Raw genomic sequence first — 16,316 nt, 5'->3', positions numbered from 1 at the left:
TGTTGAACATTTTTATAACTTACTATTTGACGATAAGATTATTAAAACGGTAGAAGATCATAAACATTTGGGGATAATACTTTCATCGAACGGCAAATGGTCATCCCATGTATCTAATATTGTATCCAAAGCCTCTAAAATGATTTACTCAATGAGAAAACTTAAATATATTCTTAACAGAAATACACCTCTAAAGATTTACACAGTTTTTATAAGACCACACTTTGAGTACGCATGCGAAGTCTGGGATGGCTGCGGAAAAGAACTAAGTTTAAAATTGGAAAGGCTCCAGATGGAAGCTGCAAGAATTATTACGGGACTTCCCAAATATTCTTCATTTAATTCACTGTATTATGAAACAGGCATGGAAGCACTATCAGAGCGTAGAAGAATAAGAAAATTGTCTTTGTTCTACAATATTCAAAACAACAAAAGTCCAATCTACCTAAAAGAAATAATTCCTCAGAACGTGGGCTCCAGGAGTCAATATAATCTAAGAAATTCAGGCAATATCTGCTTGCCAAGAACAAGAATAAAACATTCTCATGAGTCGTTCTTCCCATCAACTATAAGATTGTGGAACAATCTATCTACAGATGTAAGAAATTGTACTTCACTATCAAAGTTTAAATCGAGCATAATAACATCATATAACTCAGCTCCACTGTACTTTTCTTACGGTATTAGAAAAGTTAACATATTACATACTCAACTACTTCATGAAGCTAGTAGATTAAGTTACGATCTGTACAGAGTAGGGCTAATCACTGATCCATCCTGCGCATGTGGAAACCCAAGCGAAAATGCTCATCACTATTTCTTAGAATGTTCTTTACACAATCAACATAGAAAGATCATGCTTAAAGCTATTCAAGATGTATGTGTTAGTAATTCTGTGATTACATTATCTGTTATTTTAAACGGCATTGCAGATCTGACAAATCATAAAAATGAAATTATATTAAAAAATGTACATCAATATATATGCAAATCTAAACGATTCCAGTAGTCTTCTCTCTATACACCTTTTGTATTATAGCATTTCCCCCTGTTATCTTTCAGTCTTTCTCTGTCTCTGTTTCTAATAATTGCTTGTGATGTAATTAGTTATTGTAAATATCTTCGGAGAGGGGTTTAATAAGTTGAAAGAACTTGTCCCCGATCCTTTTCACATTGTGAATAAAATATGTTTAAACTGAAAAATAAAAACATTTTTATAAACCAGAGACCATATATCGGTATATGGTCTCTGTATAAACTAACACCAAATGACATAAAAAAACCCCACATCTTTAAATAACCTAAAACCCAATTGTTTCTGTGGGGGCGGTTTGACTGCTATGTGTTAGATATAGATATATCCGAAGTTCTAAAGTTCATGACCTCAAAACTGTGCGAAAGAGACCGCGCTGCGATTTATAACCCTTCGTCTATACAGATGGTTCACGATCCAAATATTCTTCCAAATATATTTCTCATTAATCCATGGCCTTGGATCCTGGAATATATGAAGATGTACAAATTGTGATAGCTAGGTAAGCATAGGCAAGACTTGGCCGGACTAGGTTCGATCCTGTCACTAGCCACTATTTTCTAACGTTGTCAGGAGTCATAAGAGTTAGAGTTACCTCCCTTGACTAAGGGCAAAGTTCTCTTTGGTGACAGCAGAGACCATATAATAATATACGGTCTCTGGTGACAGCTGTAATTGGTATAACCTGCAGCTTCATTAGGTTAGAATAATCAATATTCTGGTAACATGATATCATAGAGTTGAATAACTTTGTTGTATATTTTTTGTCAGTGTAGATCTAGAACAACACTATGGGAAGACGCAAGATTCCTCTACAACCACACGGTTTTGTTAAGCCAGGATTTGAGCTTGTATGGCAAGTGTTCAAGTAAGTGCTGATTCTCAAAGGCAAAGACATTATGCATATACTGAACCACAAAAGAAACGTCGCTTTTCAAAACCAAATGCAAGATTTTTTCTTACAAAATGGTGTTTTTATTATGATTGTATCGTTTTGTTAACATGTTTTTCAATCCAATTTGACAGTTATTGCCAACATCAGTGAGTTTTCTGATGAAAAAGCATTTCGACCAAACGCACCTAAAAAGGCAGACGTGGTAAAAGGTTCCATATGATATTCGTGAAAATGAAAATGCACGTGCATGTCGTGACAACCCTACCAATGAAAGCGGGTCCCAAACTTGCCAGAAATTATTTTTGTTTTGACACAATTGTCATGGCACAAATTACTAGAGATCAGAGGAACCAAGTCTTCGGACGATTGCAAGTTGGCCAGACTGCCAATCATTTGAGGTGAGGTGAAATTGGGTTTAACGTCGCGCTGGAGAATATTTTGCTCATATGACGACGTGCATGCGTGTGTATGTGTACGTGCAGCTGCTTGTACTAGCCCAGACTGAAGCTGGTTTTATAGTGCTAGCCCATTGAGATACCATGCTGCAGTGAAGCAAGAATACCCCACTCAGACACATTATACTGACTCCGAGCCGACCAGTCCTTGTTGTACCCATGAATGCCGAGCACCAGGCAGGGACCAACGCCAATCATTTGAATGTTCATGTTAGGACAACCTACCGATTGCAGGAGTGGTATCGGGTCACTAACAGCATCCAAGACCGTCCACGCAGTGGGCGATCTTCAGTAACATCACAATGTGAAGACCGACAGATTGTGCACCACCATCTGCAGGGTCTCTTCCCCAGAGCGACGGAAAGAGCACGTCAGACCATTGGGACTCACAACAGACCCATCAGTGGCATACAGTGCGTCGGCCTTTGCACGGAAGAAACCTCTGCTGTCACAGATCATATTGTAGTCCTGTCCTCACCAATCATCACTGCCCAAACCGACTGCAATGGGCAACTCAGCATCGGAATTGGCGTTATCGACAATGGAGAACTGTGTTTTTTCTCATGAAAGCCGATATTGTGTTTCGACAGTCGATGGCAGAGTGAGAGTATGGTGAAGGCGTGGGGAACTGTTTTCCAATGAGTGTATTGTTGAAAGAGACTCGTGGGGTGGTCCAAGCATCATGGTGTAGGGAAGAAATCGGTCTGAACAACATAGCTGGCACCGTGGTGTTCCAGAATCTCGGTCCAGGATGAGGAAATGACGTGACAGTTGCTCACTATATTGACCAAGTCATAAAACCCCACATTGTACCACATTTTGGACGTTACAGAAATCACATCTTCCAGCAAGACAACGTTCGTGCCCACACTGCCAGAGTAACATGGGACTTCCTAAAACAACATGGGATCAAAACTCATACATGCAGCCTTGATTTGAGTCCAATAGAACACCTTTGAGATGAGATTCAAAGAAGACTGAATCACCGCCACCCAAGGCCGACAACTGCTGCTGGACTCGATCAGGCATTTCACAGAGTATGGACCCAAAGTGCTTATGGCCTTCATCAACCGGCTAATTCATTCCATGTACAGACGATGCAACGCTTTCATCGATGCTTATAGAGGCCACACACAATACTGACTTTGGGGTATCTTAATGGTACCATTTTTGTTGATTTTGTTTGTGTGAACTCTAAATGTGATTCCCAAAAATGTGTTAACCATAATTGTCAAGTCAGAACTCAATCCTCCGTTTTGATTGTTCATTAGAGTGAATTAAAGTGTGTGCTTTAAGAAACCGCTGTCAGTGCGACATATCTTTTGTGGTTCAGTATAGTATGCATTTGCTTGTTGAACATCGACTTAAAGACTCACCAACCCTTGACAATTATGTCTTTAGATGGGGCTTTCAAAATGATTCTTAATGGATATATTTGAAGAAATAAACATTTGATGACATGAAAGGAATTTGTATGTGCACAACAGATACCATGTACCAAATCATTCTTTTTGAATGCTCACTTTAATTTACTGGGGAGCTTGGTTTTTGTTTCTTTTCTCAACCATGGATCCTTCTGCAATCTTTAATTTTACGTTAATTGATTTCTCATATTTGTACAATTCTTATGTTTGTGTTTGTAATTATTAGTTTGATATTTCAGAAACAGCCTTGAGTCAGGCAGTGAGAAGGGAGCTAGTTTTGCCGCCTACCACAAGGGGGAGCTGGTTGTGAATGTGTGGGGAGGCTGGGCAGACCAGGAGTCTCTCCGACCTTGGAAGGATGACACAGCATCTTTCTTCTTCTCAACAACAAAAAGTTTGTCATCGGTGGTAATTGCCCACCTTGTGGATAGGTGAGAGTGATGGAATGGGGAGGTTTGCCTGAAACATATTACACTGAAACTTCACAAAGCTGACAGTTGATTGTAGAAGTAGTTTGTACAGTAACTGTATCTATTTATGGACAGCTGATTTTCGCACGTTCATTATCAGTGATTTTGTATTTTCTATACATATATATATATATCATTTTCAATATTATTTTGTATATGTTATTTTCATTTTAAGCTTACATACTAAATTGTCCATGTAATAACAAAATATTAGGGGCATAGATTGTACAAGTCAGCCTCAGAATAGCTGTGCAGAATGTAGTCACGTATCCATGGCACCATGTATATGACCCTTAGTGACAGTACCATCCCTGTTCTTGTGTGTTTAAATTACTCAAATCTTTTCTTTCACACTATCCTAATACAGAGTGACTCCATAGAGTGGCACTTTTAGAAGTTGGAGAGTCAGATAAGGATAAACTTTATGGATGAACAACTGAATAAAGAAAATGGTATAAATGATGTTCAAAATTCTCTTATTTGGTTTATGAGAATAGAGAGGACTGACAGCATTTATCCTTGTGGCCAGCTACAGAGACATATATGACACCCATTTTCACAATCCCTATTATTGTGTAAGAATTTCTGATATCAAGTTGAATAAAAAGTATTTTTTGTCTAGTTCATTTTGTCTTCACTATAATTATGTGAAGAAGATACCTGAGATCACAGTTGAAAATGACAGATGCTCCATACCGGTTTTTTTCCTTCTTAACGTACTTAAATGCAAGCTAATACTAGTATCCATGATGTTTTTTGCTCCTGTCAACTATAGGACACTATGGATGTTTTACAACACTATTAAAGTCTTTTATTTCAGAGGATTGCTGAGGTATGAAGATCCCATCTCCAAACACTGGCCAGAATTTGCTGAAAATGGCAAAGGGAAGATAACTCTGGAGACATATATTAGTAACAGGGTATTTAGATTATTGTTTTGTTTTGTTTATTTAATTTGTTTGCTGCTTAACATCACACTCAGGAACAACAGCATGAACATCGATCTGTGCAACTGGGATACAATGACATGTGTCAACCAAGTCAGCAAGCCTGACCACCGAATCCTGTTAGTCATCTCTTACACACATGGTTTGCTGAAGACCATATCTATCCCAGATTTTCACAGGCGTAGATTATTGTTCTAGTGAGACAAGTTGAGGATCAGTGTTAAAAGGATTCAGTAATATTTAGAAAACATGGATGGGCTTGACTTAATTAAAATTTTACAAAGTATTATACTGTCACAAGGTTGTCTTAGCAATTAGCAAATGCATGGTCAGCACACAAGATATATTTTTAATCCAAGATAAATCGTGTGTATTTGATGATGTGAATATATCAACCAAGCTAGGACTTCTCTTTCTCTAATGCCCACTTTTTGGGCATATAGCTTGAAGTTGATGCTGTTGCTTTTCTCACATGAAATAGAACTTGTTAGTATATATATATTGCCAAAACTTTGTTTGTCATCTAATACTGAGTCAGAGCTACAGATAACTTTTTGGGTCATTGAGTTATGTACCCGCTTGTCTTCATCTCAATTGGGTATCCTGATTTTCCTTTGAGTAACCAAACAAATTGTACTCACCTCACTCAAAATCTATTGGGTATTTTGCCATTTTCCATTAATTGTAAAAATATAATAAAGTTTAAATGTTAGTGTTTGTTATTTATATTTGATCTGTAATATGAGAAACGATATGAAAGACTGCTAGTTGAGTGTTCATGTGCCGAAATAGAATCTCTCAATATACCTCAGTTGCTTTATCTATCCACCGGTACGCAAGCTGAGATTTGACATTTTTGTGTACGCATGTACAATCAAATTTATTGAGTATTTACAAAAATACAAGCGTACTTGTACGCAACAGACGTAATAGGAATTGAGTTTTCACATAAATATTTGCGTAATTTACGCAGATACGCAGCTTATCTGTACCTCTGTGAGTATGGTATAATGTTGTCACGTCTCTTGTGTTCTTGGCTTCAGTCAGGATTAGCTGAAGTAGAAGAACCTTATCAGTTGTCATGGTTACGAAGTGATCCTCATCGCCTTGGTGTTGTTCTAGCCCGAGCAAAGCCTCTATGGGAACCAGGTATGAGCATCGCTATGGTAACAAGACATATGTATACTTTTCCTGAAAATTTAATATTATATGAAAACAACTCTCAAAATGTAATAATGTAGAGAAACAAAATAGAAATGTTTTCTCCCATGAATGAACCATATTGTTTTGTTATGAATTTCAATAAGTTTTGATCAGACATTTTATGACTATAAAATCATGTTTGTAAAATAGAAAAGCTCATCTTGTGATTTTGGTGTATTAAAAATAGCTTGATTTCAAATAGTCACATTGCAGAATGAGATAAAATGTTGAATCTAGAGACATAATTTGTTGCAGGGATGCATCATGGGTATCATCCAATCACGTTTGCTCTGTACCTGGATCAGATCGTGAGGCGAACTGACCCACAGAGACGAGGTCTAGCTCAGTACTTTGAGGAGGAAATAGCAAAACCTTTTGGTGAGCTACAGTAACATGCACATGACGTGTATGATATCTGTCAATAGGGTTATTCTAACTAATAACAGAAATAGAGCACAGTTGAACAGTTGACTCACATCTGAAATTGTAAGTCAAGTTATTTGTACTTCTGTACAGTCAGTTGTGTACACACTTGAGATCATTAGACAATAATGCTACTGAAATTATGGATGGCTCTAGGGCAGGGATGTGTCCAAAATGTTCTACCCGGGTACCCCATCCCCTATTACTCTACCCTACCCACATACCCATTGTTAATTCTTGACATCAAATTTGCAAGAAATGGTAATATATTCTTCAGTTAGAAGGCTAAAATTTTAAGTTTTTCAATATCTTAACCATGTATTATATTCAAAAGAGGTGACTGTAAATTATGTCTAAATCCTCAAAGACAATACAACCTTTTAATCATGACAAAATGACATATTATTATTTAATCTATTAGTCACATGATCATAACGGGTCTGGATATTGAGACAGGTACCCGGATCCATCTCATTACCCACCCGTCCCGGGTATCTGGGTACCCCTCCCAGCCCTAGATGGCTCCTGTGGGTTACCCCTCCCAGCCCTAGATTGCTCCTGTGGGTTACCCCTCCCAGCCCTAGATGGCTCCTGTGGGTTACCCCTCCCAGCCCTAGATGGCTCCTGTAACAAGGGTTGTTGTTAACTCTCATGGATCTTAGGCCTAAAAATTTGTTGTGGTTCCGATTACCCGACCGACCCTTGAATTCTGGTGCCGACCCTAGTCTTTTTAGAGGTATGAATAAAATAAGCTTTCAGATACCATTGTTTTTTCCTGGCGCTGACAGATATCGGTCATCCTGATAAAGAAAGTCGACATGATGGCTACAAGATTGATTGAATAAACAATTACACATTGATAAATGTGTTACTAGTTCGTACTTTACTTCTAAAAAAAAAGAAAAGAAAAAAGAATTCCTACGTACCTGCCCTAGTTTTTAAAGAGGTGTAATCGGAACCACAACATTTTTTTGGTTTGGCCTTAGGATATGAGCATTGAGATCAGTGGGTCAATAGTGAGTTTTATCTAAGATTCCATAACATGTATGGAATAATTGTGACAATTATGGCTAAAATTGTGACAAATTTTTGTGATATTGATCTAAAGTTGTTTGTTTTTGATGTTCTTACTTTCATAAATTCTGAGGAAAATGGAAATTTCAAATTGAAAATAGCAATCCACAATCATTTGCTGCAGACCATTTGAGCAGCCCTCGTTTTAACCACCAGAACAGTGACACTACTGTAATGAGTTATATTACTGCATGCACTAACTTGGAGTGTATCTGACAGATTGAAGCAAAATGTTGAGTTGGTGGCTATGTTGCATGATACATAGGGTTGTTTTAATCTGGGTGCTCTTTAACCTTTATCTCTTGCGAGAACCAGAATAGTTGAATAAGTTATTGAATGTAGTGATGATTGGCAGTCAGTATGCCAGGTGAGGGAGGATATCGGTGTATACAAACCAGCCAAGTACTGACTTTGCCCACAACGATAAGCAGCATGTTGGCAGCCTCCAATCAAACCATTAGTGCATGTAACTGTGTGCATGATGATGACTAGGCCTAAAAAAATAAATGTGGTTCCGATTACCCGACCGACCCTTGAATTCTGGTGCCGACCCTATTTTTTTTAAGCAGACTGAATAAAATAAGCTTTCAGATACCATTGTTTTTTCCTGGCACTGACAAATATCGGTCATTCTGATAGAGAAAGTCGACATGATGGCCACAAGCTTGATTGAATAAACAATTACACATTGATACATGTGTTATTAGTTTGTACTTTCCTTCTGAAAAAAATAGGTTAAATAAAATAATTCCTACCTACCTACCCTAAATCTTAAAGAGGTGTAATCGGAACCACAACATAATTTTTATTTGGCCCTATCTTATGAAGGAGTATCCACTAATAAAAATGAAACATACAACTTTATTGATAACAACTTCTTATTTATTGCATAGAGCGGTGTTTCGATGTAGATTCTTACACCGTTATCAAGGTAAAAGTGAACACAACCAAATGATGAAAGGTATGTATACGTAGTACGTTTTGACAGGCAGCATATTAACATTAACAACAACATGTACTTGAATAACAACTGGTACATAATTGGGAGAGGCCAATAGTGGACTAAGAACAACAAATGTGACTAGTGACGAAGCCAATAAACAAGGGGGATACTTATGCAATAAATAAGAAGTTGTCATCCACAGTGTATGGAATAAAGCCTGTCTGACCGCCCGAGACGGTCTAGATTTCTGACGGACGGTCTAAATTTACAGCTAGCCAGCCCGATGGTCTGGTAATGTTTTTTAGATGTTCCATACATCTGAGTAAATTCACCATATTTGGTCTGGTTAAATCCATTTTGGGCTGGTAACATTTTGAAGTTACCAGCCCTGATGTCTGGCTGGATTTTTGGCTTATTTCATACACTGGTCATCCATAAAGTTGAATGTTTCATTTTTGAGTCACCACCTGCTAGAATGTCGATCAAACAATGTGTGTCCACTAGCCAGTATCAGTATAGAGGCAGTCAGCATCAGAAAGATATTAGTTTACCTGGATTATGGAACATATAAATAATGTAAAATATTTACATTAATGTTTGCCCAATATACTGCTGTATTTGTAAACATATCATAATGCGTATTGTTGAACATTTGCACCAGAAAATACCAGTGCATTTACAGTCTGTTATAGGCAGCCTGGCTACAGAAGAACTGATTTTAAACACAATGGAAGTCTTAAACAGCTATTTACAGAATGAAAATAAGATTAAAAAAAACCATAACCCTGCCTTGGTTTAGTTTTGTATTTGTTTACATCTCCAGACATTGACTTCAACATCGGAATGCCGAAACAACTCCAACACAGAACGACCCGCTTACATGTTGATATGCAGGCACTCCGGGATTACTATAGCAACAAAGCGGGGAACTTCGCTGGAGACCCCGAGATCTTCGCTCTGACCCTGAAGAACCCACAGGACTGGAAAAGAGTAAGTCCACATTTAATGTATAATCAAGCCAGAGATGTGTCTGAATGTATAATCAAGCCAGAGATGTGTCTGAATGTATAATCAAGCCAGAGATGTGTCTGAATGTATAATCAAGCCAGAGATGTGTCTGTGTAATCAAGCCAGTGATTTGTCTGAATGTATAATAAAGTCAGTGATGTGTCTGTGTAATCAAGCCAGATGTTTCTGAATGTATAATCAAGCCAGAGATGTGTCTGAATGTATAATCAAGCCAGTGATTTGTCTGAATGTATAATAAAGTCAGTGATGTGTCTGTGTAATCAAGCCAGATGTTTCTGAATGTATAATCAAGACAGAGATGTATCTGAATGTATAATCAATCCAGAGATGTATCTGAATGTATAATCAATTCAGAGAAGTCTGAATGTATAATCAAGCCAGAGATGTGAGTGAATGTATAATGAAGCCAGAGATGTATCTGAATGTGTTATCAAGCCAGAGATGTCTGTGTATACAATGAGATGTCTGAATAAAGAGATGTCTGAATGTATAATCAAGCCAGATATGTCAATGTATAATGAATGTATAATCAAATAATGAAGAGATGTCTGAATGTATAATCAAGCCAGAGATGTCTGAATGTATAATCAAGCCAATGTATAATCAGATGTCTGTGTAATCAGAATGTATAATCAAGTCAGAAATCTGTCTGAATGTATAATCAAGCCAGAGATGTGTCTGTGTAATCAAACCAGATGTTTCTGAATGTATAATAATCAGAGCCAGAGAGTAATCAAGCTGATGTATCTGAATGAGATGTAATAATGTATAATCAAGCCAGAGATGTCTGAATGTATAATCAATCAGACATGTATAATGTCTGAATGTATCTGAATGTAAATCAAGCCAGAGATGTCTGAATGTATAATCAAGCCAGACATGTGTCTTGATGTATCATCAAGCCAGAGAGGTGAGTGAATATATAATCAAGCCAGAGATGTGTCAGAATGTATAATCAAGCCAGAGATGTCTGAATGTATAATCAAGCCAGAGATGTCTGAATGTATAATCAAGCCAGAGATGTGTCTGAATGTATAATCAATCCAGAGATGTGAGTGAATGTATAATCAAGCCAGAGATGTTTCTGAATGTATAATCAAGCCAGAGAGTTGTCAGAATGTATTGTCAAGCTCGAGATGTTTTTGAATGTATGATAAGTCAGAGATGTCTGAATGTATAATCAAGCCAGAGATGTGTCTGCTGAAAACATTACACGAACAATGTAAGTTCTAGGTCGAGAGGGGCAGTGGAGTAGCCTAGTGGTTAAAGTGTTTCCTTGCCATGCCATAGATCCAGGGTTCTATTCCCCACATGGTTACAATGTGTGCAGTTTGGTCCCATGTCCCATGGTGACATTGCGGGAATATCGATAAAAGCAGCCTAAAATCATCCTCACTACTTACTAAAACCAGGTCAGAATTTAGAGATTTTGCATATTAACCTTATGTATTTCAAATTGAAAGGTGTTGCTGAGAAATGAAAGGCCCCAAATGGCTGGTTTTATGACAGATGTTTATCACATCAGGGACGGAAATAACCCATTGCCCGACGCCCCAGTCCAGTGTTCTGTCGGGCTAGCAAATTTGTATGTCACGCTGTACCGGTGTCCAGTTGACTTTCCAATGTTAATTATGGTGCTTATTTAAAAAATCAACAAGAAAATCGGCCGGTATAGTGGAAGAATTATCAGGTCAAGTGATTTTACATGTGCCACTGCACCGGAGTACACTAGCAATTTTAAAGTTATTTCCACCCCTGCACATTTACAAACTGATTTCTTGGGAAACTACTCAAGAGCTAGTAATCAAGACTCCAATCAACACCCCAGTTATTGTACTCTTCTTTTGCAAACACTTCTGGATATCTAAGGAATCTAGTGTTTAACCATCGACTCCCTGAGCTTATTGTACTGAAACTTGATTTCTATTTTGTATATAATTAATTATTTGGGAAAATGACATTCATAATAAATAAGAGGCACATGTATGCAATACTCATGTAGCCATGTTTTCTCAAATTTGGGATGTGATCGTTGTCAATAGACCCAGTCTCTACATGACCCGGACTTCATGGATGTGCCCTGTGGATCGTCTCATGGGGTAGGCACAGCCAAGGCTGTGGCCAAGTTTCATGGCATCCTGGCTAAAGGGGCAGACAGTAATGGACGCAGGATTATCTCCCCTGATGCCATAAAGAGACTGCAGATTCCACTGTCATGGGGTGCTGACAAGACATATGGAGGGAGTGATATCTACAGCCTTGGCACAAGTCTACTACCTGTAGAGGAAGCTGGTCAGGTACAGGGGACATAATTATTGCCATTCCTTCTTGGTAATTTGGTTTCATCTGAATCTGATTAATGTGATTTATTTGAGGAACAAGAACCATTCAACATCAAAACATATGATTAGCACCTCAATGTACATAGACATGTTGCAAATACTGAGTGTACTTCATAATAACTGAAATATATGAAATATATGGTCTTATGACGTTTGGCCTTCAATGATACATGACTCATAAGAAATCACTTCATTTGTTTACCGCTGCACAGTGAGTGCTACCAATACAATGTATGGTGCCAATTATTGAATGAGGATCGGTGCATGATCTTTGGCTTGCCACGGACAATGATAGCTTTCTTGAATCTTTAGAGGTAAATCAGTTTCAAATTAAGTCATATGTCATACACCTAAGTGTTCATAAAAAAGCCACTAAAACATCCTCAAATTTCAAGTCAGATTTTAGTGCTCTATAATGCTGGAAGATCATTGATATATTCCAAGAGGACCCTGTATGTTACAGATAATTGGCATTCTGCAGTGCAAATTGATAAAAACAATCAGTTAAATTGAATATATAAAGAGCAGAGAGCCACATAAACCGTCCAGACCCTGCCATTTTGGAAACACTGTATACTGAACAGTGAGGTGAGGTGAAATTGGGTTTAACGTCGCACACTGGAGAATATTTCGCTCATATGACGACGTGCATGCGTGTGTATGTGTAGGTGCGGCTGCTTGTACTAGCCCAGACTGAAGCTGGTTTTATAGTGCTAGCTCACTGAGATACCATGCTGCAGTGAAGCATGAATACCCCACTCAGACACATAATACTGACTCCGAGCCAACCAGTCCTTGTTGTACCCATTAATGCCGAGCGCCAGGCAGGGACCAACAAATACCATACTTTAACGTCGAACCCGCGACCTGCTGCTCTCCGGCTGGACGTTCTAACCACTACACCATGGAGGCGGTCACTGAACCGTGAGCATTAGGAATGTCTATGTTTACATAGGGGACATTACTCTGTATCTGTGCTTCACTATTCCAGAAATATGTTGAATTGGATAATTAACTGAGAAGGGCGTGTCCAGATTAACAAGGTTTCACTATATTCAGGTTCACTACATGGTTGGTCATGGAGGATTTGGAGGCCAATTTGCCCGCAGCAGATACCAAACATCACGTCGGATTTGCCTATGTTTCCAACTTCCTTGACCCTCTTGCTACTGTGTCAAAGAAGACAAAATGGCTGCCTCTGTACGAAGCGCTCTTCCAGTGTGTTCTGCAGGTGGAAGGGGTGACATACGAACGGAAGACATACAGCACCTTCTCTGACGACCTTCAGCCTCCACAAAGCAAATTGTGATGAAAGAAGTTTGATTGTGTGTATGAACTAACAGATAACGGAATTGATAAATGTAGTTTTTGTGTGTAATCGTGTATCCAAGGTGGAATTTTTCTTCATGGGGCAAGGTTCCTCGTGGTCAGTTTGACTGGGGAGAACCATTTCCTCCTAATTGATGCCTGATAAAGCCTGATTTGTGCCAATGATCTGTAGCATCTAGTGCATCATATAACAGATTTGTCTTGTGTGTGTTTTATTTGTTAAACTTGTACTACTTGGAGAACATAGTTTTTGTTATATGGATCTTGGACTTGTGTCTTCAGCTTTTATTACATACAGAAAATATATTAATTTGTAATATGTTGTTTACAGGTGATTATATATATTTGTATATACCGACAATTTATACAAGATCAATAATTCACACAATGAAACGTGCAATAATATATTCTTAAATAAAATTTTGAATTAACTCTTTGTTATAATCACTTATGTCTTAATGAGACATGTGGTTAGTATGTTGCAACTTATACTTCACAAGGTGTGTATTTGTAACAAAACTTAGAGCATATGAGTATTGACAAGGAACATGTACATACTTCCACAAACTTTCTTTGAGTGGTATATTTAGAAGCTGGTGAATCAGATAAGGACAAACTTTATGGATGAACAACTTCTTTATTCCGGAGATGCAACGTTTCGATACGGATTCTACTTGTCAACTACTTGCTTGACAACGATACAAGAATCTGTATCGAAACGTTGCATCTCCTGAATAAAGAAGTTGTTCATCCATAAAGTTTGTCCTTGTCTGTTAAAAAAACATGTTATTTAATGCCACACTCGACAGTATTCCAGCGGTACTAACAAAAAGAAATGTAGAATTAGAATGCTGCTGTCGTTGAGGTGTACATTTACAATACTCTGGTGCTGCATAGAAATGAAGACCTCATCACAAAGAACTTCCACATCATCCAAGAACTGTATGTGATGCCATGCACAAAGAAGTTTCCATTTGTTTCTAGTTTACTGCCCCACTCAGCATTATTCCAGCTATAAATTCCAGTGAGACACACCACCTGATCCAGTAAGTTGCCCCTTGCGACAAGCATGGGTTGCTGGAGACCAATTCTTACCGGGATCTTCACAGGTTAGAGAAGCCAAGATGTGAATGCCTATAGGACAACTGGCATTTGCTAATGCAACTGTACTGAACAACATCGCCAGCATGGTCAAACTTGGGCTAGCTCTTCAGGCAGAATGACAGGCAATACCAAACTCAATCATACTCGAGTTAATAATCTTCGTTATCATTTTAACAGTTCCCTAATCTTTTTATGGTAGATGGAAGTTTTGCCAAACAAAACAAATAACTGGCAAGGACCCTTTACATCACCAGGAGGACGCCAGTGGGATCTAAACACTATAGCAGAGAGGTTTATCACATTTAGTCACAAAACACATGGGGTGTCCTAAAATCTCCTCGGCTGAGTGACTGCCTCTGTGATGTAGTGGTTAGAGCGTCAGCCCGGAGAGCGGAAGGTTGCGGGTTTGATCCCCCGACCGCGTCATACCAAAAGACGTTAAAATATGGTACTTGTTGGTTCCTGCCTGGCGCTCGGCATTAATGGGTACAACAAGGACTGGTCGGCTTGGAGTCAGTATAAGTATTGTGTCTGAGTGGGGTATTCATGCTTCACTGCGGCGTGGTATCTCAGTGGGCTAGCACTATAAAACCAGCTTAAGTCTGGGCTAGTACAAGCAGCCGCACATACACATACACACGCATGCATGTCGTCATATGAGCGAAATATTCTCAAGCACGACGTTAAACCCAATTTCACCTCACTTCACCTCCTCGGCCGAGTAAATTGATTAGAAAATGTCAAAGATCTTGTTCAGACCACGCACTTACTCACACTATCCAAACCCAAAGATGAGTGTTTGCACCATTTTAGGAGCTATATAGCAGTGTAGGAAAGATAGCCCGTCCCAACGTCCGAGACGGGTGAATTTTGTGGAGGACGGGTTAAAAAAATATCTAGTCCGTCCTCATGTCGGGTAGATTTTAGCAAACCAATGACATATATATAATGATTATAACCTTTTTGAATATTTACTGCCGAAGGTGTTTTATTTATATTTGGAGGACAGGCTAGATTTTGGCAGGACTGGTACAAATTTGACCTGCCAGTCCTGTGGACAGGCTAGATTTTCTACATCTTTCCTACACTGTATATAGTTAAACAAGTGAACTTACAGTTATGCAATAAGTTGGCATTCTGTGCCAAATAATGTGTAAATAAAAATTGATTAAATATCAATATTTATACCAGTCTCGTATTAACTTCTAGTACTAAGTGGGGTGGTGGGGTACCTTAGTGGTTAAAGCGTTTGGTCGTCACGCCGAAGGCCCGGGTTCGATTCCCCACATGGGTACACTGTGTGTGGCCCATTTCTGGTGTTCCCCGCCGTTAAAGCGGCGAAAACCCAACTCACTCACTCTAGATAGTAATACGTACTGCTGCACTAGCTTACTTCAACTTATAATAATAATAATAATTCTAAACCATGCCACAACCTTTATAAAGGCAACTTACACATGAAATCATCCGAGATTTTATTTATCCTGTGTGAGTCAACCCGCCTCGTTATAGTGCGAGAACACACTGCTGTCTGAAAACTAGTCTGTCTCACAGTACCTGAAGCACATTATTTACCCTACTGCCTAGCCCTCTCTGCAGTGCTAAAGCCCTATTTCAATTTAAATGGACTTGTTTGTTACTATCA

At 38.6% G+C, this 16,316-nt stretch overlaps 1 protein-coding gene and 1 long non-coding RNA gene across 2 annotated transcripts; one reads left to right on the top strand and one right to left on the bottom strand.

Moving 5' to 3' along the window:
* Positions 1-1,629: 1,629 nt before the first annotated feature.
* LOC124284884 (beta-lactamase domain-containing protein 2-like) lies at positions 1,630-13,529 on the top strand. Its single transcript, XM_046721017.1, has 8 exons — positions 1,630-1,901; positions 4,047-4,238; positions 5,098-5,197; positions 6,268-6,373; positions 6,683-6,805; positions 9,691-9,857; positions 11,939-12,193; positions 13,298-13,529. Exons 1-8 carry the CDS (start codon positions 1,825-1,827, stop codon positions 13,394-13,396), a joined length of 1,119 nt encoding a protein of 372 aa, XP_046576973.1. The 5' UTR covers positions 1,630-1,824; the 3' UTR covers positions 13,397-13,529.
* On the bottom strand, positions 9,660-16,271 carry LOC124284885. Its single transcript, XR_006900666.1, has 2 exons — positions 16,127-16,271; positions 9,660-9,847 (listed from the first exon to the last, which is right to left on the bottom strand). It is a non-coding gene; the product is annotated as an uncharacterized LOC124284885 (long non-coding RNA).
* Between the last annotated feature and the right edge of the window lie 45 nt (positions 16,272-16,316).

Source organism: Haliotis rubra, unplaced genomic scaffold (genome assembly GCF_003918875.1).
Source record: "Haliotis rubra isolate DU_JTF1 unplaced genomic scaffold, ASM391887v1 Scf347, whole genome shotgun sequence".
NCBI classification, from domain to species: Eukaryota; Metazoa; Mollusca; class Gastropoda; order Lepetellida; family Haliotidae; genus Haliotis; species Haliotis rubra.
Note: the sequence above shows the minus strand (reverse complement) of the source record. Positions and strands in the feature narration are given on the sequence as shown.

What these genes read in the sequence shown, in the direction of transcription:
- LOC124284884 (XM_046721017.1), top strand. Translation starts at nt 1,825, where the DNA reads ATGGGAAGACGCAAGATTCCTCTACAACCACACGGTTTTGTTAAGCCA. An exon ending in CTTGTATGGCAAGTGTTCAA is followed by an intron (nt 1,902 to 4,046) that starts GTAAGTGCTGAT and finishes TTGATATTTCAG; the next exon opens with AAACAGCCTTGAGTCAGGCA. An exon ending in ATTGCCCACCTTGTGGATAG is followed by an intron (nt 4,239 to 5,097) that starts GTGAGAGTGATG and finishes CTTTTATTTCAG; the next exon opens with AGGATTGCTGAGGTATGAAG.